Source organism: Schistocerca gregaria, chromosome 7, assembly GCF_023897955.1.
Source record: "Schistocerca gregaria isolate iqSchGreg1 chromosome 7, iqSchGreg1.2, whole genome shotgun sequence".
NCBI classification, from domain to species: domain Eukaryota; kingdom Metazoa; phylum Arthropoda; class Insecta; order Orthoptera; family Acrididae; genus Schistocerca; species Schistocerca gregaria.
In genome coordinates, this window is record NC_064926.1 from 348,427,798 (window position 1) to 348,453,027 (window position 25,230).

Genomic DNA, 25,230 nt, shown 5'->3' on the forward strand with positions numbered 1-25,230 from the left:
ATGCTCTGAAATGAGGAACATCCTCCCCAGTTTTCTTACTACTACATCTGAAATGATATCTGCCACCCACCCTATCCACGAAATGTCCTGTTTCATACTTATGACATGTCTACCCTAATCTCTTATCCCAGGGGTCATAGCCCTGTGAAAGACCCAGGTACAAGATTTATCTTGTGCACTCACCCACCACATTCTGTTCCAGTCTCGTCACAGGCATGTCCTATCCCATCAGAAGCAGGGCCACCTAAGAAAGCAACCCTGTGTGGACAGTTTACTGTATGCTGCGAGTGCTCGCCGTACTTCTGCCAGGAAGTTGGCAGAATGTTTGTGATCAATGTTTCTGGATTTGGTCTTTTAACATTACATACGGCAATCATACCATTTATGTCATGACTTTAAAACAACTCAGCAACCTGAACAGGTGCTAAGAATGAAACCGATTGTAACACAATAAATGTGTAATAATTCAGCTGAGTTGGTGTTCTTTAATCATTAACATTAGTGTCAGCTGTGGTGCTCAAAATGATGAATATTCTGGTATGGACCTGTTAGAGTGCACTCCTGATGGACAGATCAGTCAGAGTAGCGATGCCAGAGTGGTTGACAGTAATGTTGTGCCAACTACTGGGTGGTACCACTATGTCCCCTCAGAGATGTTGTAAATTCCTCTACAATAGTGAATAATATAGTGAACTAAGATGGATGTTACAAACTGGAAGAGGATTATGTCCAACTGCACGTGCTTATTGGATTCAATGATTGATGATGATGGTAGTGATGGCAATAATGATAAATGATACACCATTCATGGAAATAAACTGTTGTTTTTAAAGTGACTGTTACTTATATGCAAGCATCTCATTTGAAAGTTACATAGAACTGCTAAGCTCCGATTATGTATGTCCACTATTACAACAAATTAAACTGTGAATAAGTAAGTCAAGATATGGGAACTATTTTTTTGTTTTGAAATTTAATTTGTATGTTTCTTTTTAGAAGATGATGGCTTTGATGCTGGGAACTTGGAACAGATAAGCCGTCTACAAGCAGTTTTTATGAAACTTTTAAGTGGTGAACGATCTGAAGTACCAGAGCCATTACAGTTCACTGAGCCTGATCCATTAGGTGCAAATTCTGTGCCTCAAGTTACTGCGGATGTTGCAAACCAAATGTCAGGTGGTAAATTTATTCTCTTCTGTACATAAGTTTTCCTTTATGTAGGACTTTTATGCCTTAATTTTCTACTCGTAATCCTTTAGTTTCATTATTTCAGGATTTAGTAACAGAATAACAGAACCTGTCTGTGAGAAAGTAATCAGAATTTTTATTAATAGCCTAAAAATTGTAGTTTAATTTTTATAGTTTTTTCAGTTACTACCATTGTATTGTATTTGCTCAAATCCTAAAGAACTGAGCTAAACACTGAAATGTTTTGGTGTTTGTAGACAACAGCAGCAAAGCTATTCACCATACATGCTAAGAATACTCATGGTATGGGGGGGTAACAGGAATAGCTGTTTCATTTGAAATCAGAAGATAGTGTACAACTTCAGACTGATATTCATTTTATCTAGTTGTTACAAATCTTATCTTTCAAATGCTACGTAATTAGTAACAAAGAATATACACTATGTGATAAAAAGTATCTGTACACCTACAAGAACATATGTTTTTCATATTACGTGCACTGTGCTGCCACCTATTTCCAGGTACTCCATATAAGTGACCTCAGTAGTAGAGCAGAATGGGGAGCTCTGCAGAAGTCACAGACTTCGAATGTGGTCAGGTGATTGGATGTCTCTTGTGTCATATGTCCATACATGAGATTTCCACACTCCTAAACATCCCTAGGTCCACTGTTTCTGATGCGATAGTGAAGTGGAAACATGAAGGTACACTTACAGCACAAAAGTGTACAGGCCGACCTCATCTGTTGACTGACAGAAACTGCCGACACTGGAAGAGACTCGTAACGTGTAATAGGCAGACTCCTATCTAGACCATCACACAGGAGCTACAAGCTGCATCAGGATCCACTGCAAGTATTATGACATTTAGGCAGGAGGTTAGAAAACATGGATTTCATGGTCGAGCGGCTGCTCATAAGCCACACGTCATGCTGGTAAATGCCATAAGACGCCTTGCTTGGTGTAAGGAGCATAAACATTGGACGATTGAACAGTGGAAAAATGTGTGGAGTGACAAATCACGGTACACAATGTGGCGATCTGATGGCGGGGTGTGGGTATGGCAAATGCCCTGTGACCATCATCTGCCAGCTTGTGTAGTGTCAACAGTAAAATTCGGAGGTGGTGGTGTTATGATGTGGTCATGTTTTTCATGGAGGGCGCTTGCACCCCTTGTTTTTTTACATGGCACTATCACAGCACTAGCCTACATTGATGTTTTAAGCACCTTCTTGCTTCCCACTGTTAAAGAGCAATTTGGGGATAGTGATTGCATCTTTCAACATGATTGAGCACCTGTTCATAATACACGGCCTGTGGTGGTGTGGTTACATGACAATAACGTCCCTGTAATGAACTGACCTGCACAGAGTCCTGACTTGAATCCTATAGAACACATTTGAGATGTTTTGGAATGCCAGCTTCATGCCAGGACTAACTGACCGACATTGATACCTCTTCTTAGTGCAGCACTCTTTGAAGGATAGGCTGCTATTCCCGAAGAAACCTTCCAGCACCTGACTGAACATATGCCTGCGAGAGTGGAAGCTGTCATCAAGGCTAGGGGTGGGCCAACACCATATTGAATTCCAGCATTACCGATGGAGAGCGCCATGAACTTGTAAGTCATTTTCAGTCAGGTGTCCGGATACTTTTGATCACATAGTGTATTTATTGAAAATATCAATAAATTTAAATAGGGTTGTCATTAGCAAGTTTTCAGAGCCAGTGCCTCTTTCTTCAGGCAGAAAGGTTGAAGGGGAAGGAAGAGGGATGAAGGACAAGGACTGGAGAGGTCTAGAAAAAGGGGTAGATTTCAGGTAAGTCACCAGAAAACCCCCTTGTGCCATGGGTCTGGGTGACATTCCTGAAATTTACCCCTTTTCCTAGACTTCTCCAGTCCTTTTCCTTCACCCCTCTTCCTTCCCCTTCAACCCTTCTGCCTAAAGAAGGAGCTGCTGGCTCTAAAAGCTTGTCAGTTAGAGCCATCTTTTATGTGTGTGTTCTGCCGCCACTTTGTGAGTAAATTTTTTTATCTATCCAGTTAAATTATGTTGTCAATAATTGATTGTTTTCGCTAATAAATTTAAATTGTTACATATAACATTTCTGTGATCTGTGTATGCTACACCTGCTTTCATTTACAAGTACATGGACACATTGAACACTGAATTGTCTGGTAGCAAAAGTGCACTAGGTTGTGTGCATCAGTACTAAACAAGGTCATTTGATTCAGCTGCTACAATCAGCAAATGCATTTAGAGTCTTCATAAGAGTTTATGAGCAATAGTAGACTCTGATGCCCAAAAGAAAACAAAGGATCAAGACAGTGGGAAATGTCAAATGGCCTTTAGCACAATAAAGTAGATTTTGTTTTAGTATGGAAGGAAATTATTTTTGCTGTAGCTATTGACAAGTGCCAAAACTATTGCAGCAGATTGATGACACTGCCTGGTATTAAGTGCTTCTTACAGCTATGTGTCCACACTACCTCATTATGAGCCATTTCCTTTCCTCCCTCCTGGACCTATTATTTACTGTTATTACTATGCTGATGGTATTTTTCATTGTATAGACTGCCTCCCTATACCTAAAACTAAACCTGTATTTCTCATTTACATGTACCACTGGCTGTCGGACACTGTAACTGCTTCAATTCCCATAATAACTTATCCAGCTGGTACACCTGTGGCAAAAAGTTAAATCTCACACCACAACCACCTTTAGCTTCTCCATTTTTGTCTATGAAGATGGCCAGTTAGTATTTATTAAATATTCTGTAAGGAAAGGGAAATTGAGAAAACCTTAAAATCAAGAATGTGTATATTTACAAATTTCTTATCTTCAACATTTAGTTCCTGGTCCAACCTGTTTTAAATTAAATTGTGGGAAAAGTAATAAAGAGCAAAAGAACTCTCAGGCCCTTTCCTCCACTATAATTCTACTTAACATGACTGTTAATTGCCCACCATCCAGAAGGAGGGTAACCAACACAGAGGCATAAACTATTTTTTTTCCTCCAGCTTTATCATTCAACTAATTTTTCACTTCAGAAAGGTGTGTCACATGCATTTTAAAGTAGGAGTGCTGAATGAACTATTACTAGGCATTGCAATCCCTTAACTATTATGTTCAGGTTATTGGATATGCCTTTTAGTTCGGTGCACAATACAGTGCCAAGAAGGTATACCATGTATGAATTACATCTACACCTACATATACAGGGTGTATCTGAAATAAATGTAGAAAATGTGTGGACCAGTAGAGAGGGTCATAACAAAGCAACCATATTTGCATCCCTTAGCGTATGGTGCTAGGTGTCATTGAACAGTGTCATGCACCACCAGGAGGTTAGGTATACAACCTGCCATCTTAGCCATCATGGTAGTGAGTCTGCAGGGCAATGATTTCAATGTCTTTGTGACATCAATGTAATAAAGAAGTTTTATGACCTTTATTTGCAAATGATGTAGTCGACATAGCTGCAGATATTCCAAGCAGGACATCACTGTGGGTTTTCCACCTCTTACTGGGACATGAATGCATTGCTTTTGGCTGTGCAAATGTCTGTTTAATAGCTGTTGCATAGATGGCAACACATCTGCATGTTGCAGAGTCTAGTTTTCCCTGCATAATTTTGTCATCATACGGGGACTCACTTGTGTTTGTTACTGTGTGGATCAGACGGGAAACAAGGCGCTGTTCTTGGGAGGGAAGGGCAGAGATGCATTGTGCATACAGGTTGGTGGATGGAAATGGTCATGCTACCCAATGTTTGTACATTCAGCAGTTTCCAAATCATCTATTACCAGACCCATGCACATGCACTGACGGATGCACAGGTACTTATGAGAGACAGATCCACTTGAGGTAAATTCTCCACTGGCACATTCTCATAATGGCACAGTGCATTTAAGCCCTACTTCGAAACCCAGTGTATTTATTTTGTGTTATGGGTGTGAGGGCTTGATGGTCGTGGTTGCCAATGCCCAGTGCATACACGTGGGCTTGAAGAAGATGCATTGGCACTGCTAGAAAACACACCCTCAACAAGCTTGTGGCATGTTGCATGGGAAGTGTGTGTAAGCCATTCCACAATTTGGCATGTATGGCATGAAGGTGATTTGCACGCTAACCACCTTCAGAAGGTTCGCGCCCTTAATCCAGATGATTTTCCACATCAATTGGATTCTGTCAGTGGTTTTTGCAAAAGGTGTGCTATTCAAGTGGACTTTCTGAACCTTATGCTTTTTATGGGTGAGGCATGAGACGGTTTGTTCAACAGCTACAATCAACATGTGTGTGAGGGAAAATTCACAGGCTGCCTTTGTTCATGGTCACCAAGACTGCTTCGCTGTCAACATCTGGGCTGGCGTGGTAGGTGATAATCTGCTTGGTCCTTACATGTTTCCCCAGTGACTGGAACTCATACAGATACTTGAACTTTTTACAAAAAATTCTGCCAGAGGTTTTGGAACATGTTCCACTCAACATGCGACAGCGAACGTGGTAACAACACTGTGGTGCACCTGTGCTTTTCACACATGCAATGTGAATGCATTTGGATGAAACCTTTGGTGAGAACTGGATAGGCACAGTGGGCCAGTGACATGGCCTGCATGTTTCCCCAACTTGATACCCAATGATTTTGGCCTTCTGGACCACGTGAGATCTGTTGCCTATGAAACACCCACTGAGACTGACGAAGAGCTGCTATGGCACATTACGGCAGCCTCTGATGCAATTTCCACTTTGCCAGGATTGTGTGAAAGAGAGTGACAGTCACTCCAGCATCATTGCATGGTGTAAATTCAAGCAGGAGGGCATAATTTTGAGCTCTTTTTGTAACTGTTTTCAAATAAAGATTATAAAGCTTTGCCCCTCTTGGCGGTGTGTGGCACTGTTCAGTGACACCTAGCACCATATGCTAAGGGATGCAGATATGGGTTGCTATGTGAAATATGCTTGTTATGATCCACTCTACCAGCGCTCTCATTTTCTACATTAATTTCAGATACACCCTGCATACTCCGTGACCAACCATATATAAGGGGAGATCAAAAAGTTTCTGTCTGAGGGCATTGCTGCAGTGTATATGCAACCTAGTTTAACTATGATGCGGGTATGTCAGCACCAACATGTAAGCAAAAGATTAGGATGGCATTTGTGTCTTTCTGGCATGCATGTGAAAAATTCAGAAACATGAACTATGGTGATTAACAACAAATGTGTCCAAGCAGGACCAACATACTGTTATTCTTTTCTTAGCTGGTGAAGGACAAATACCAGTAGACATGCTTCAAAAAATAAAGAATGTGTATGAGGCAGCATGCCTGTCAAAAACCATCACCAAGGGGTGTTACTGCTTCATGGTAACACACAAACCCATATTACAAATGTGGTAACACAGAAGTTGTGCCAAATCAGGTGGGAGACACTCAGAGACTCACCCTATAGTCCTGAGCTCTCCCCGTGTGATTGTCACACCTTGGGTCCCTTAAACAAGACTGTGAAGGATCAAAGATTCCTTTCAGCTGAGGATGTGCATCAGGCTGGTTACTGAAATATTCTGGCGGCAGTACATAGTGTTTTACCAAATGAGGCTCTTCAACCTGGGATGTCGACAGGATGAGTGCTTCAATGCTCACAGTGATTTGGCCTGACTAATGTTCTGATTCTGGACTGTAAGGCCTATATGCAAAAACTTACCTTATACACTACCTTATACCAGTAGTACTTTGGGTTTTTACTGTCATGGTCATTTCAGGAGATATATATGGTAGGGAGCAATGTGTTTGCTGCTTCTTCCCAGAAAGTAGTGCCAGAAACTATTCGTGATGCTCAGTGCTTCACTTGTAATGTTAACAGTTGGAGCTGGATAACATTTGCTCTTCTGTGTCTCTTTTATATTTATAGTGTTTTTGTATAGTTCAGTTAATGAATCAATCACATAATACTATAGTATAATCATTTTTCCTTATTCTGTTACCTTCTATATGTGGTATATGTGGTATACTTTTGATGTAGGCATTAGGTGAATTTTATTGTTCATACTCAATACCGTTAAACATCTTCAACAGGTTCAGCAAGATCGGGAAGAATTGATACAAGCCAAAAGCATTTAGGTAAACAAGCATCTCAGTTATCATCATCACAGGATCGAATCACTGCACTACAACGCATAACACTGGCCGCTCAAGTGCTAGTTGCTCGATCCACAGTCATGAGTGCACTTGCCCTTCTATCTGTCAGGTAAGCCTTTAGAGTCTGAAGTGGAATTATAAGTAAATTAGTTTTACTCATATTTTATGGAATTTATTTTAAGAAAAACAATGAACCATTACTGTTGAAGTACAGGTTTTGGCAACATTGATGCAAGCATATAGGTGTCCGAAGAGGGGGCATTGGAGTACAGAGTTTTGATTCATTACAGAATTCTCACTTCTAAAAGTGAGTGGATAACAATCTGTTCTCTGGGATGTAAGTGACATAGTAAGCTTTTGTGTTACCTATACACTTCTGTTCTTGTGACATTACTCATCTCAAAACGGACCTTCTCACTAATAGCAAATATTTAAAAATAGCAGTTTTAGAGTCTTGCACCCCTTCTCCATGCAAATATCTGCAGATGCCCATCTGCAAGCACCATAAAATTTAATATGTTTGTGTGTAAAAAAGGCTGTTCTAGAAGTAAAAGCTAATTATAAGGTTAGTTTTGCGCAGCTGTACAAACGTTAGCATACTTATTTCAACAGTAATTAAGAGTAAGTTTAAAAGAATGATATAGTGGCAAACATAATGTCTTTGGAGAGATGCAGCTACTGTTTGAAATATGTAGTTGGTTATTTATTTCAATCAAAGTAGTGATGTAATATAGGTGACCATCTGACAACTGCTCCTGCCTGAGCACAAAAAAAGGTGGATATTCTCCTCTTTAAAAGAGCCTGACGGAAAATTGGGGAACCAATCCTCTTTCGACTTTCCTCAGCAAAAATTTTAGTATGTGTATGTATTCGTGGTTTTTTAACACCAAACATTCTGAATCCTTTTACCCAATCTCTCTCTCTAGTGAAGCCTTCACAATCAGCATCTCTCTTTCACTGCCACTGTCTATATGTCTCTGTCCTATTGTCTCCTATTTCTCCCATTGGCTCTTTCCCCTGTGTGCCTCTCCCACTGTCACTTTCTTCATCCCTTTCTCTCACTTCTCTGGCAGTTTCACTGACTCTATGTCCCACTGCCATTATCTTTGTCCCAGTCTTTTTCTCACTCATTGCCACAGTCTCTCTCTTTTATGCTTACAGCTGGGTGTCTTTTCTTCAACCATCATTCTCTTCTCCCAACGCATGTCCTTGGGGATGCTTTGCTCAGGGTTTAGACCCCTAGACTGGTAAACTTCAACACATGGGTAACTCTCTCTCTCTCTCTCTCTATCTCTATCTCTATCTCTATCTCTATCTCTCCACCATCTCTTATCTCTTTTGCTCCCAGTGCTACTACATTCATCATCCATCACTCTTTCTCTTTTAGTGCCACTGTCTCTCTATGACCGTCACAATCTCCTCTCTCTCTCTTTGGTTCCCATTGCTATTGTTTTCATTTCTTTTCCTTTCATTCCCAGTTTCTCTCTCCCATCATCACTTTCTTCTCTCTCTTTCTCTCCCATTGGCACCATTCCTTCTGTCTTCCACCATCGGTATCTCCCTGCTACCCCCTTTCAGCACAAAGAAGTGCAAATATGTCCACATGACAAGTTTTTTGGTGAGGAATGCAAAATGAGGATTGAGGCAGCTGGTTCCCCACTTTCCTTTCACAGTCTTGTAAAGAGATGTATATTCACCTTTTCACCTTTTTTGTGCTCAGACAGCAGCTTTTTTCAGCTGGTTCCCTTCTTTTCCCCGTTAAATCATAGTGTGCTGCTTACATAAAACAACTTCTGTAGGTCAGTAAAGTTTTGCCTTTGTTTATAAACTGCAAGTCATTAACATACTTTGAAAAACATACACAACTAATAAGTACAAATAATTTTGTATGACAACATAATTTTTAATATGGTACTTAAAGTGCAAGGTGACACAATTGAATAATGTCCAGGTCAAGACAGGATGTATAGATGTGAAGTGATGGAAAACATAGTTTGGTGACTTCAGAACCCTTGAGATGACCACAGAACTCTTGCCATGTGTTCACTACATCAGTTAAAACTACATTTATGCCTAAGACCAGATATTACATACATATTTTACCTGCTTAAATACAGTAATTTGGAACCTATGGTGATGGATAATGGTATAAAAATTTCAAGGTTGCCCAAGAACACCATCTTAAGAATATGGTAAAAATTTCTACTATTTGCGATGAATAAAAATTTTAGACATGGCCATCCCGACAACTGACATGTTCCGCACCCAGTGTGCAACTGCCTATGAACAAATGGTGCTTTTAAAAGCCACCTAAGGCCCACCCTAGACCACATCTAATGCAAAAGAACCAACTGATTTGCTCAGTTTGCCTGAGCTGGAGCAAGTGTGTAATGTTTAAATTTAGACCCTGTACTGTAGGATAGGTGCAGTACGCCCGTTCTTCCAATAGGTATAGAAATGATTGTTAGGTCAAGGTCAATCCAAAACACTTGATTCCTTATCTCTGTGATAAATAAAACCCCAGATATGACACCTTAAAAAAATCACATTTTCGCACATTGCTTTTTCAGACGCATTGGTATCGTGCACTGTTGTACTGGACAAATTACCAGTTTTATCTGTTAACAATCATCTTCATATCTACAAAAAGATTAAACAATACTCACCTTCATTTACTACTGCTTATAGCCATATATAAAAGACACACACTTCCTAGCTTTTGGAACTAAAAAGTACCTTCCTTGCTGAGAAGAGAGAGATAGGTACTAGATGGTTAAAATGGAAGAGCAGCTCACTCATCCCCTTGGATGAGACTGAACCAAAAATGATAGAGTTCATCTACTCTGATGCTGACTACACATAGGTCCCTCTCATTCTAGAATCTGATTGACTCACTCTTTTTTTTAACCTTTTAGAACCTATCCATCCTTCCTCCCCAAGGGAGACATTATTAGGCCCAAAAGCTAGGAAGTGTTTCACTTTTGCTTTTATCAATGTCTATCAGTAGCACAAACTGTGTGTGACACAGTATGAAGTGAAGGAAAACAGCTCAACATATGATTTCAACAAAATTCTCTTTTTCTGAAACATTTTTCTTGCCTTTGCGAGAGTGTATTTTATATCCCCTCTACTTTGACCTTTGTCAGTTATTTTGTTGCCCAAATAGCAAAACTCATCTACTGCTTTCAGTGTCTCATTTTGTAATGTGATTCCCCGTGCTTCACCTGACTTATTTGATTATGTTCCATTATCATTGTTTTAGTTTTGTTGATAGTCATCCTACAAAATATTTTCAAGGCACAATCTGTCCCATTAAACTGGACTTCCAAGCCTTTTCCCATCTGACAAAACTACAATGTCATCAGCAGATCACAGAGTTCTTCCTCCTTTCTTGATACCTCCTTTCTTTCCTTCACTCATGCCACGTAGATTGAATAATATGTAGGATCAGGTGCAACCCTGTCTCACTCCCATCTCAACTACCACTTTTCCCTTTCATGTCCATTGACTCTTATAACTGCAAGGCAGTTTCCTGTACAAGCTCACCAACAGCTTGTACAGTCTTGTTCCCTGCATTTTACCCCTGACACCTTAAGTATCTCAAAGAATGCATTGTGGTCAAATTTTTTCTCTAAATCTTTAACTGCTATAAATGTAAGTTTGCTTTTCATCAGTCTATCTTTGAACGTAAATCGTAGGGTCAGTATTGCCCTCTTGTGTTCCCACATTTCTCTTGAACCTAAACTGATTTTCATTTCCGCCACACACCGTCAGGTGGCTTGCGGAGTATGAATGTAGATGTAGATGTAGATATGTTGGTTTCTACCAGTCTTTCCATTCTACTATAAATAATTCTTAATGTGTTATGCAACCATGACTTATTAACCTGATGATTCAATAATGTTCACACCTGTCAGCAACTGCTGCCTTTGGAATTCGAATTCTTGTTTAAGAATCTTTGCCTCAGTTATATATTGTACATACCAGTTGAAAAAGCTGTGTCATGCTATGTTCATTCATAGATCTTAATAATTCTGAGGGAAAGTCATCTATCCCACGTGCTTTGTTTTATCTTTAAGTCATTCAGTGCTCTGCAGAATTCTTCTTGCATTATCATTCCTCGTGTCTCATCTTCATCTGCTTCCTCCTTCCTTTCCATAATACTGCCACCAAGTTAATTTCCTTTGTATAACTCTTTTGATATGTTCTTTTCAACTTTTAAACTTCCTTTCATTGCTTGCTGTTGGCTCGCCATTTAAACTCTTAATATTTGTACAGCTGTTATTCTTTTCGCCAAAGATTTCTTTAATTTTCCTCTAGGCAGCATCTGTCTCTCCGCAGTCAAGCACGCGCCTCCTCTAGCTGTTCGATCTGTCCCCATTTTGCACTTTCTGTCACTCACATTTTTTATACAGCTGTATTCCAATTTGACAACTTTATTTACTGCAATTTTATATTTTTTCATTTCATCAATTAAGTTCAGTATCTCGAGCACTAACCAAGGATTTCTGTTGAGCCTTGTCTTTTTGCGTATTTTGTCCTCTGCTGCATTCACTATTTCATCTCCCAAAGCTACCCATTTGTCTTCTATCATAGCCCTTCTTGTCTTTCAATCAATCATTACCAAATTCTCTCTTTGATATTACTCACAAGCAGTGAATGTTTGAATTTATGTATGCCTGTCTCCTTTATTTTGTACATTACTAGGATTTTTTTTTTTTTTTTTTTTTTTTTTTTTTTTTTTTTTTTTTCAACCTACAGTTTGAAACCAGTAAATTGTGGTCAAAGCCCATATCTGCTGTTGGAAATGTTTATCCATTATATAATCTTGAAATGTCTGGGTTTCTCCAGGTCTGTTCCAGATGTTCAGTCTTCTTTCATGATTCCTGTTTGAATTTTACTGTGTGAAAACTTCTACAAAGTGCTTTCCCCTTTTGCTTCTTTCTCCCAGTCCATGGCCCCTACTCTTTCTTCCTTGTCTTCCATTTCCTACTACCACATTCCAATCCCTCATAACAATTACATTTTTGTCTCCTTTAACAAATTCAATAACTTCTTTTATTTCATCACACATTCTTTGTGTCTCTTCATTTTCTACAGTGCTAGCAGGCTTATAAAATTTTGCTAATGTTTTAAGTCCTGTCTTTGTTCACTGTGCTGTTCCTAGTAGTTTTCATATTTGCTTATCAGTCCTATTACTGCATTACTGATATTTGATTTTGTGTTGATTACTTTGTTTTCACCTGACCAGAAATCCTTTCCTACCTGCTACCCATCCATTAGCATACTACTCTTACACTGGTCTCTCTCTCTCTCTCTCTCTCTCTCTCTCTCTCTCTCTCTCTCTCTCTCTCTCTCTCTCTGTAGTCTAGTTTTTCTTGTAGTCTCCCACCCCTCCACCCTCGTCCACCAACTCGTTCCTTCATTTCATTGTGTGCCACACTTTACTTGACTGAGTGGGCTAGTGTCACATTCCTACACTGATCACTTTCTACCCTTCCTCTCACTGTAGCTATTGCCCCCCCCCCCCCCCCTCACCCCCTGCGGGTTCGGGGGTAAGAATAGGCCCGCGGTATTCCTGCCTGTCGTAAGAGACGACTAAAAGGAGTCTCAACCTTTTCGGTCTTATGTGATGGTCCCCTCTCGGGTTTGACCTCCATCTTTCTAAATTATTCCAAAGAGCGAGCCAATTGGGGAAGGGCGCCTTACATGGTGCACTGTATCTGACGTGCATTGAGACCTTTAGCCGGCTTTCTCGTCGTTGTAATGGTGTCCCGCTCGTTTTCCATCTCTTGGGCGAGGATACGTCCCTGGGTGCGACTACCACACTGCACTGTGCAGTGTTGCTTTTTGCTGCGACGACGACCTTATACGTTTTTGCACCTAAGATCCAGCACGGTAGCCATTCCGTTGTGATGGGGCCGCCATGTACCCTGTTGGCTGTAGCCCCCTGACAACACAGGGATCGCTGTACTGATGCCTGCACCGTTTACTCCCCATGTATGCCAAGGAGTAGATGCCGATCTCCCTGGGGCATCAGGACTCCCGGCAATGGCCATCCTGCCAGGTGACTCTTGCTGTGGCTGGGTGGAACCCATGGGGAGGGCCCTTGGTCGGAGTAGGTGGCATCAAGGCGGATGACCCGCAATGAAGCGTGGTACATCATCTCTTGTTGGTGGCCAGCCACCAGCAGTCTCTAAGCGTTCGAGGGCTCATTTTAAAGCTAACGTGTATGACCCCAAATTGTTCCCATCCCTGGCCACACCATGGGACGAACGAAAGGCAATAAATGACAGTGACATGTATTCGCCCAGGTATCTCATCTGTACCAGAGCTGATGGTGAATCCTTTGTATCCATGAAGCCTCAGTTCTTTGTAGAGCATTTGGAGGACAAGTTTGGGGAGGGGGAGGGCTTGTCTAAAATGCGCTCTGGGTCAGTTTTGATAAAAACAGCATCCTCCGCCCAGTCACACAGGTTGCTTGCTTGTGACAAGTTGGGGGATGTTAACGTTACCATCACACCACGTAAGTGTTTAAATATGGTTCAGGTTGTTATTTTCCGTAGGGACCTACTTTTGCAGTCCGATGACGAGCTGCGCGCCAACTTAGAGCGTAGAGGTGTTTATTTCGTCCGGCGCGTTCATCGGGGTCCGGCTTCTCTCGCTCGGAAGAGATCCCTTGGGTCACTCCCTTCCCAGGTTCCTACCAGCGGCACAGCTTAATATGAAGCTATTATACCGGCATACTATGAAAGAAACCTAATGGGTATACAATATGGCCCAGAATAGTTGCCTTTGTTAAGCTATTTATGTTTCTTTGCTACACTGAGTCTACCCACTGATAAGTTATTTTTGTTGGCAGCTGTTCTTGATATGAATTCTGGAATGTTTACTTCATCTTCTTTGGTGAAGGAATTTTGGAATACCGCATATAGTAAGTTCACTTTAATGGCACAGTCGCTGGTAACATTACCACTGCTATCAGCACAGTGAAGGTATAGCTTGTGTCTTGCTGCTGGTATACTTTACGTACAACCATACTTTACACACATATTGTTACATATGACCAGAATCTATTTCAATTTTCTGCCAGATTTTTAGACAGTTTTGTTGCAAAATTGCTTACCAAGCGGGAAAGCGCCGGCAGACAGGCACATGAACAAAACACACAAACACACACACAGAATTATGAGCTTTCGCAACTGGCAGTTGCTTCGTCAGGAAAGAGGGAAGGAGAGGGAAAAATGAAAGGATGTGGGTTTTAAGGGAGAGGGTAAGGAGTCATTCCAATCTCGGGAGCGGAAAGACTTCCCTTAGGGGAAAAAAAGGACAGGTGTACACTCGCACACACACACATATCCATCCGCACATACACAGACACAAGCAGACATATTTAAAGGCAAAGAGTAAGGGCAGAGATGTCAGTCGAGGCGGAAGTACAGAGGCAAAGAAGTTGTTGAAAGACAGGTGAGGTATGAGCGGCGGCAACTTGAAATTAGCGGAGGTTGAGGCCTGGCGGATATCGAGAAGAGAGGATATACTGAAGGGCGAGTTCCCATCTTCGGAGTTCGGATAGGTTGGTGTTGGTGGGAAGTATCCAGATAACTCGGACTGTGTAACACTGTGCCAAGATGTGCTGGCCGTGCATCAAGGCATGTTTAGCCACAGGGTGATCCTCATTACCAACAAACACTGTCTGCCTGTGTCCATTCATGCGAATGGACAGTTTGTTGCTGGTCATTCCCACATTGAAAGCATCACAGTGCAGGCAGGTCAGTTGGTAAATCACGTGGGTGCTTTCACATGTGGCTCTCCCTTTGATCGTGTACACCTTCCGGGTTACAGGACTGGAGTAGGTGGTGGTGGGAGGGTGCATAGGACAGGTTTTACACCGGGGGCGGTCGCAAGGGTAGGAGCCAGAGGGTAGGGAAGGTGGTTTGGGGATTTCATAGGGATGAACCAAGAGGTTACGAAGGTTAGGTGGACGGCGGAAAGACACTCTTGGTGGAGTGGGGAGGATTTCATGAAGGATGGATCTCATTTCGGGGCAGGATTTTAGGAAGTCGTATCCCTGCTGGAGAGCCACATTCAAGGTCTGATCCAGTCCCGGGAAGTATTCTGTCACAAGTGGGGCACTTTTGGGGTTCTTCTGTGAGAGGTTCTGGGTTTGAGGGGATGAGGAAGTGGCTCTGGTTATCTGCTTCTGTACCAGGTTGGGAGGGTAGTTGCGGGATACGAAAGCTGTTTTCAGGTTGTTGGTGTAATGGTCGAGGGATTCAGGACTGGAGCAGATTCGTTTGCCACGAAGGCCTAGGCTGTAGGGAAGGGACCGTTTGATATGGAATGGGTGGCAGCTGTCATAATGGAGGTACTGTTGCTTGTTGGTGGGTTTGATGTGGACGGATGTGTGCAGCTGGCCATTGGACAGATGGAGGTCAACGTCTAGGAAAGTGGCATGGGATTTGGAGTAGGACCAGGTGAATCTGATGGAACCAAAGGAGTTGAGGTTGGAGAGGAAATTCTGGAGTTGTTCTTCACTGTGAGTCCAGATCATGAAGATGTCATCAATAAATCTGTACCAAACTTTGGGTTGGCAGGCTTGGGTAACCAAGAAGGCTTCCTCTAAGCGACCCATAAATAGGTTGGCATACGAGGGGGCCATCCTGGTACCCATGGCTGTTCCCTTTAATTGTTGGTATGTCTGGCCTTCAAAAGTGAAGAAGTTGTGGGTCAGGATGAAGCTGGCTAAGGTGACGAGGAAAGAGGTTTTAGGTAGGGTGGCAGGTGATTGGCGTGAAAGGAAGTGCTCCATTGCAGCGAGGCCCTGGACGTGCGGGATATCCAGCCTTGCCTCTCAATCTTTCTTGAAAAACCTTAATCCTACTCCCAACATCACCACAGCCGAATCCCAGGCTATCCGTGATCTGAAAGCTGACCGATCCATCATCATTCTTCCGGCTGACAAGGGTTCCACGATCGTGGTACTTGATCGTCGGGAGTATGTGGCTGAGGGACTGCGTCAGCTTTCAGACAACTCCACATACAAAGTTTGCCGAGGTAATCCCATTCCTGACGTCCAGGCGGAGCTTCAAGGAATCCTCAGAACCTTAGGCCCCCTACAAAACCTTTGACCTGACTCCATCAAACTCCTCACCCCACCGACACCTCGCACTCCTACCTTCTACCTACTTCCTAAAATTCACAAACCCAAACATCCTGGCCGCCCTATTGTAGCTGGTTACCAAGCCCCCACAGAACGTATCTCTGCCTACGTAGATCAACACCTTGAACCCATTACATGCAGTCTCCCATCCTTCATCAAAGACACCAACCACTTTCTCGAACGCCTGGAATCCGTACCCAGTCTGTTACCCCCGGAAACCATCCTTGTAACCATTGATACACAAATATCCCGCACAAGTGTATGTGCGGATGGATATGTGTGTGTGTGTGTGTGTGCGAGTGTACACCTGTCCTTTTTTTCCCCTAAGGGAAGTCTTTCCGCTCCCGGGATTGGAATGACTCCTTACCCTCTGCCTTAAAACCCACATCCTTTCATTTTTCCCTCTCCTTCCCTCTTTCCTGACGAAGCAACTGCCAGTTGCGAAAGCTCGTAATTCTGTGTGTGTGTGTTTGTGTGTTTTGTTCATGTGCCTGTCTGCCGGCGCTTTCCCGCTTGGTAAGTCTTGGAATCTTTGTTTTTAATATATTTTTCCCATGTGGAAGTTTCTTTCTATATATATATATATATATATATGTGTGTGTGTGTGTGTGTGTGTGTGTGTGTGTGTGTGTGTGTGTGTGTGTGTGTGTGTGTGTGTGTTTTGATCATCTCCCCCTAAGCGGCTGGACCAATTTCAGTTCATAGTTCAGGAGATACAATATCATAAACAATGAGATGCATGAAAAACTGCTGCACCATGTATGACATTTAAATTTGTTACTTCTGTGCTACAAACTCTGTTCATAATAAATGTCGCAGGCAGTATCCACATAAGCTAAATGCTCCTACGAGATTGTGTCATGGTACCATACAAGTTTATGAGATATAACATCAAAAACACTGGGATGTGTAAAAAATTGATGCATTGTGCATGAATTTTAAATTTATTTCTTCTTTGCTACTAACTCTATGCATAACACATTTTGTAGACAGTAACCACATGTGCTGCTGAATGTAACTACACAAATATATTGTTGTACGACACATAGTTAAAGAGATACGACATTATAAACACAGAGGTACCTGATAAAGTGCTGCACCATGCTCAAAGTTTCAAAACATTTCTTCTTTTACTACTCAAAACTCCTACAGTTAAGTTAAAAAGAAATCCCTGACATCTGGCAGTGTTTTTGACAACTTTCATGTGCGAAGCACAAACAGCTGTAGGCAAAAATAGTCATCATCTATAGACTACGAAGAGACATTACCACAGAGATGTTCACAAAACTACATTGCAGACACACGAGGGAACTGCACCCAGCATACAGAAATGCTGATTTGGATATAGTACTGATACATTTTTACATACTGCGTATTGCATTCTATGACTGTTTCAGAATTTCAGAGGTGTTGTCACAAATACATGGAAATGAATTTTCTTCGCTTTTGTACTACAAACACTGTTCATTTTTTGTTTTCATTTCTAATAGATTGTTGCCAAAATGAATGTCGAGCAATGCTGAGTTTGTCAGCTAGTATGTTTTAGTAATGGATGTACATAATGGATGTACATATGTATGCACGTTTCACACCCCCTGCTAAACCATTTAACTGATTTCTATCAAACATGATACACATATCACTTACTGACTGGAAGGATTTGCTGTGGGGGTAAGAACCAACTACCTATCAATAGAGTGGGACTGCAGGTGAAAAAGAAGTGCCTTGATGCACCAATAGATAGACTTTATTTTATCCAGTATTTGAGAGTCTTATGTCTATGTCTATGTGATTACTCTGCTATTCACAATAAAGTGCCTGGCAGAGAATTCAGTGAACCACCTTCAAGCTGCCTCTCTACCATTCCACTCTTGAATGGTGTGCAGGAAAAATGAGCACTTAAATTTTTCTGTGCGAACCCTGATTTCTCTTATTTTATCGTGGTGATCATTTCTCCCTGTGTAGGTGGGTGCCAACACAATGTTTTCGCAATCAGAGGAGATAACTGGCAACTGGAATTTCATGAGAAGATCCCATCACAACAAAAAACACCTTTGTTTTAATGATTGCCACTTCAGTTCACATATCGTGTCTGTGGCACTGTCTCCCCTATTTCGCGATTGTACAAAATGAGCTTCCAATCCTTGAACTTTTTCGAAGTCATCTGTCAGTCCTACCTGATATGGATCCCACACTGCACAGCAATACTCCAGAATAGGGCAGACAAGCAGTCTCTTTAGAACACCTGTTCTAAGTGTTCTACCAATGAGTCACACACAGTCTTTGGTTTGCTCTACCCACAACGCTATCCATGCGATCGTTCCAATTTAGGTTATTTGTAATTGTAATTCTTAAGCATTTAGTTGAATTCACAGCCTCGAGGTTTGTGTGACTTATCGCGTAATCAAAATTTAACGAATTTCTTTTAGTACTCATGTGAATAACTTCACACTTTTCTTTATTCAGCGACAATTGCCACTTTTTGCACCATACGGATATCTTATCTAAATCATTTTGCAATTCATTTTGGTCATCTGATGACTTTACAAGATGGTAAATGACAGCATCATCTGCAAAATATCTAATAGGGCTACTTAGATTGTCTCCTATGTTGTTAATATAGATCAGGAACAATATAGGGCCTATAATGCTTCCTTGGGGAACGTGGGATATTTCTTCTGTTTTACTTGATGTCTTTCTATCTATTATTACGAACTATGACTTTCTGACAGGAAATCATGAATCCAGTCACATAACTGAAGTGATATTTCAAATCCACACAATTTGGTTAGAAGATGCTTTTGAGGAATGGTGTCAAAAGCCTTCTGGAAATCTAAAAATATGGAATCACTTTGTCACCCCATGTCGATAGCACTCATTACTTCATGAGTATAAAGAGCTAGTTGTGTTTCACAAGAACGATGTTTTCTGAATCTGTGCTGACTGTGTGTCAACAAATCATTTTCTTCGAGGTAATTCACAATGTTTGAACACAGTGTATGTTCCAAAACCCTACTGCAAATCGATGTTAGTGATATGAGCCTGTAATTCAGCGGATTACTCCCTTTTTGGGTGCTGGTGTGACTTGAGCAATTTTCCAGTCTTTAGGTAGGGGCAGGGAACTTTCTGTGAGCAAGCAGTTGTATATAATTGCTAAATATGGAGTTATTGTATCAGCATACTTTGAAAGGAACCTGACTGGTATACATTCTGGACCAGGGGCCTTGCCTTTATTAAGTGATTTAAGTTGCTTTGCTACACCGAGGATATCTATATGTTTTTCATCTTGGCAGTTGCTTTTGATTGGAATTCAGGAATATTTACTTCATCTTCTTTGGTCAAGGAGTTTCGGAAAACCATGTTTAATAACTGTGCTTTAGTGGCACTGTCATCAGTGAATTTGCCATTGTTATCCCGCAGTGAAGGTTTTGATTGCATCTTGCCACTGGTGTACTTTATTATGACTAGAATCTGTTTTAGTTTTCTGCCAAATTCTAAGACAGAGTTTTGTTGTGAAGATTATTAAAAGCATCTCGAATTGAAGTATGCGCTATATTTCGAACTTCTGCAAAACTTTGCCAACATTGGCAATTTTGTGTTCTTTTAAATTTGGCATGCTTTTTTTCATTGCTTCTGCAACAGCAATCTGACCCATTTTGTGTACCATGGGGGATCAGTACCATCACTTATTAATTTATATGATATATATATCTCTCAATGCCATCGATACTGTCTCTTTGAAATCATTCCACTTCTTTTCTATCCTTATGTGATCAGATAGGAAGGAGTGGAGACTATCTCTTAAAAAGGTGTCAGGAGCATTTTTACCAGCTTTTTTTAAAAATAGATGTACTTTACATTTCATTTTGATAGTTGTAGGTGTTATGGTGTTCAGCCTAGAAGCAACTGCCTTGCGCTCGCTAATCCCTGTATTCATCATGATACTCCATTTCTGTCCAGGATTATTTGTTGCTAAGAGGTCAAGTATGCTTTCACAACCATTTACACTTTAAGTGAGCTCATGAACTAATTGTTCGAAATAATTTTCTGAAAAAGCGTTCAGTACAATTTTGGATGATGTTTTATGCCTGCTGCCGATTGAAGTAATCACTGACTATAATTGTATTAGTGGTGTACCTATTTGAAATGTGAGTCAAGTTTTCTTTCATAAACTACTTCTGACAGCAATAAATACTCCACCACCAACTGCATTTAATCAATCCTTTCTGAACACTCTTAGGTCATTTGAAAAAATTTCGGCTGAACCTATTTCCTGCTTTAGCCAGCTTTCTGTACCTATAACTATTTGAACTTCAGGGCTTTTTATTAGGGGTTGGAGCTCTGGTTCTTTCCCAGCACAGCTACGACAAATTACAACTACAATACCAATCATTTCTACAACTACCTTACTGTGTTTTACGTGCCCCCTTTTAGACGGACGCCCTTTCTGTGGCTTCCTGAGACCCTATAACCTAAAAAACCGACCATTACCTTCCATACAGTTCCCACTACTCATGTAGCTACTTTCTGTATGTAGTGGACCTACTAAGCGGAACTGGGAAACCCACCACATGATGGCGCAAGTCAAGGAATCTGCAGGCTACATGGTCACAGAACTGCCTGAGCCTCTGATTCAGACCCTCCACTCAGCTCTGCACCAAAGTACCTCAGTTTGTTCTGTCAACAATGCTACAGATGGTGAGATCCACCTTAATCTCGCAAGCAAGACTGGCAGTCTTTTCCATTTACGCTAACCGCCAGAATCCAGAGAGAATTTCCTCCCTCGTGATGACTGGGTGTTGTATGCTGTCCTTAGGATAGTTAGGTTTAAGTAGTTCTAGGTTCTAGGGGACTGATGACCATAGATGTTAAGTCTCAAAGTGCTCAGAGCCATTTTAGAATCTCCTCTGATCCAAAGTGACACACATCATTGGTACTGATATGGGCCACCGTTTGTAGTTGGCGGCACCCTGTGCTCTTCATGGCATCCAGAATCACCCTTTCCACATCCAGAATGACTCCCCCCGGTATGCACACGAGTAGCACAGTGGCTTCCTTCTCCTTCTTGGCAGACATGTTCCTGAGGGTCCCATTACGCGCCTAATGTTGGAGCTCCCAACTACCAGCAAACCCACCCTCTTTGAATGCCCAGACCTCATGGATGAGAAGCTTACTATGGAACAGGGTGGGTGACTCCATCCAGCTTAGAGACTTCATCAGCCACAGATAATGCCTGAAACCTGTTCGTCAAACAAACTGGGGAGGCCCTACGACCAGCCCCTTGGAAAATCTTTCACTGCCTGCCAGACATGGGAATGATCTCCTACTCTACCACGGGTGAGGGATCAACCTCATTGCAGGTAGTACCTGGGGTGGCCACAGCAGTGGACATGGGATGTGCTCGACGTCCCTCACATACCTGCATCTGACCCCCCACAGTGATGCCTCTTGGCAGCAGCTTCAAGGTGTGTGACGGAAGCCAACACAGCCTGGAGCTATGAGCGAAGGGTCAACAACTCAGGTCACATCTGTACACAGCAATCACTCTGTACATGCAGTGAGAGCACTTAGTGACTTGCAACAAACTTTACACATCATTTCAAACCTTTAAGAAATTTTTTGTTGTTGACAAACCCTACAAAATGATGAAAGGGAAAAAGTACATCCCTTACTTCATTTTCATTATTCATGAAGTAAAACTGCCACATGAAGCATGACATTTCAATTTAGTACTTCTTTACTACTAATTGTATTCATGACCCATTTTGCATACAGTATTCACAGATACCACCGAATCTACCAGCAAAATTATATCATCAAGAAACACACAGTTCATACGTTATCATGTCAGAAAACTGAGTTGCATGAAAAACTTTTGTTTCATGCCTGACATTTAAATTTATTACTTCTGTATTACTAGCTCTATTCAAAACACATTTTGCAAACAGTAGCCACATATACTACTGGATGTACCTGCAAAATTATATCTGTTTTCAACTCTTTGTTCAGAAGTTATGATGTTGTAAACACTGAGATGTGTGCCACATCATGCACACTGTTTAAATTTATTACTTCTTTACTACTATCTCTATTCAAAACACATTTTGCAGACAGTAATCATATATACCACCCGATGTACCTGCAAATTTATATCTTTTTATGGTACATAGTTCAGGCAATACAATGCCATTAACATTGAGCCTCAAGAAAATGAAGCTGCAGGGCAAACTTCACTAGAGATACAGGTGAACTATGCATACAAGCATGTGTGAAATATATTTGACATGTGTGTATTTGTGCAAAGCCACAGGTAAAAAGCTGATCTTGAATTTGGAGAACAATTTCAGTCAAATTTGGTACACATATTAGTTATGATCTGGAAAGAAATACTGTGGAGGTAAGAACCACCAGTCTCCTATTAGGGGTTGGGTGATAATGTGGTGAGAGAAAGGGGGGGGGGGGGGGAGGAAATGAAATGACTGGGAGGGGAAATGGCCAGAGAGTGAGGGGGGAGGAGATGGAATAAAAGAGAGAGGTGAGTAAGAGATGGGCAAAGGGAGGGAGCAGGTGGAAAGAGTAGGGAGGAGCAGATTAATGGATAGGTGGGTTGGAGGAGATGGACAAAGACAGGAGCAGGAGAAGATGGACAGAGAGAGGAGGGAAGAGGAGATGGACAGAGAAAGGAAATGCGAGGAGGTAGGCAGAGAGAGGAGAAAGGACGACATGCACTAATAAGAGACTACTCTAAATAGATAACTATGCTGTGCCAGATACTCAGCTAGTTATTCTGTACAAAATCTACTAGCCTGTCTTATATTTAAAACTAGTAATTAACATATGTTTACTTCATGAACAATTTCTCATTTTCCAAGGCTTGGGCAAAAATTCTATTGAAGTATTTTCTGTTTTGTTTCAAATGTTGTTTACCAATAATTAATTTAAGTTGAAAATCAAGACAGGACCATAAAGACGAAGCCACATTACAAAATTACAATGTATCATTGTGTTTAGTAATAAGATGTATTGTGTACTACAATAGGTGTATCTTGGTCTGTTACTTTACAGACCTTTGAGTCTTCTTTTTTTTTTTTTTTTTTTTTTTTTTTTTTTTTTTTTTTTTTTTTTTTTTTTTTCCAGGCCCCACATTGATACTCCATGAAACACTGAGAGAGTGCATATTTCAAGGAATGTCAGTGGGGCTCTGAAAAACTAAAAAGCAGGCTTAGTGAACATCGAGAGCCAAGTTACAATTGGCTATATATAGTGGCATTACGCCAACAACAGTTCACAGTCTGGTTGAAGTCCAGGCAATGAATACACAAAACAGCATAACTCACAGCACTCTGAGATGATGGCTGGGTCAGTCATCAAAATATTATGTGAAAATTGAAATATAAGCTCTACAGAACATCCAGAAATCATTCCGAGAAAACCTGATAGATCATTATGTGTCTGACTGCTTGCCTTGTGTGTATATTCTTTACATATTTACCATCTTACATTGTTTTCTTCAGCTTGTTATCCTCTTTTTCCCTTCCTTTCTTTTCTTATCAACCTTTGGTTTTTTATTTTTTTATGAATCTCATAGACATCTTTTGCTCTCATTTGTTGGTCCTTACGTATTTCTGTGTTGTTGAGCTGGTTATACACATTTCATTAAGAACGTTTTAGATTTTGTACTTGGTTATTTCATTCTATTGTTCATTCTGAATTATGCAGCATATATTAGATGTTCTTCCAAGCCAGAGCTCATCATGAATTTTAGCTTATGGTATGTGCATGATAGTCAACTTTTTTTCTTGTCCACTATACCACATTAAATGACAGAATCACCTTTTGCATCAGTTTGAAATACGCAATTTCTTGCTATTTCATTTTCTTTAAGTCTTATTTAGTTCCACCAGTTTTAGTGATTAAGAAATAGCTGATTTTCTTTATTGTACTGGCTTATTAGTTTTTGTTTTTCATGTTGACTTGTTAAGAGAAATGTTCAACGTGTATCAGGCTGCTGAAAAGTCAATTTTATATTACAGTGGTAATTCTTGCAGTCTTCCTGCTGGCCTTGAAGCAATAGGTTTGACAGATGTGCGCAAGGTGGTGCGTCTGATGACTCTGACTGCAGCATCTCGCATTGAGTTACCTGGAAATCTTCCAGCATCTTCCACGTTTGAACCGTGGTCCATCACGCTATGTGCTCCAGCTGTGACTACAGTGAAGCCCACTCTGCGATTTCCAGGAAATCTGTCTGGAGCAGCTGCAACGTGTTTGCGCTATCTTAGTTCAGCCATTGCAGCACTTGCTACTACTGATAGCGATGCTTCTAGGCTTGTTGTCAATATGTGCACAAAGGTGAGGGGACTTTTAAACATAATTCTGAGATTCTTGTGGCATTATATTTACCATCGTGCTGGAACCTGCTCTCACATTTGTTAAATGGTGGTACCTAGGTACTAACTAAACCGTAGTATTCCTTATTTCCTTTAACCCTTTAACTGCTCTGGACATGTTAACGTGTGTGCCCTTTGTACCTGTCCCTGTGTGCTCTGAAAGTGTTTACGCGTGCCACCAGTCCTCCTATCTGGTATTCTGAATGTGTCTACACGTAGACACATTCAGAGTACCAGGTAGGAGGACTGGTGGGCGCGTAAACACGTTCAGAGCACACAGGGACAGATACAAAGGGCGCACATGTTAACATGTCCAGAGCAGTTAAAGGGTTAACAGTCACAGAATTCAT

The 25,230-nt window shown here is 41.2% G+C and overlaps 1 protein-coding gene across 1 annotated transcript in view; it reads left to right on the forward strand.

Moving 5' to 3' along the window:
* Positions 1-25,230, forward strand: part of LOC126282514 (probable E3 ubiquitin-protein ligase HERC1) — a 715,173-nt gene that overhangs the window by 468,478 nt on the left and 221,465 nt on the right. The window contains 3 exon segments of the mRNA XM_049982172.1: positions 997-1,176; positions 7,268-7,439; positions 24,527-24,842. Coding sequence (XP_049838129.1) covers positions 997-1,176; positions 7,268-7,439; positions 24,527-24,842 — 668 coding nt within the window.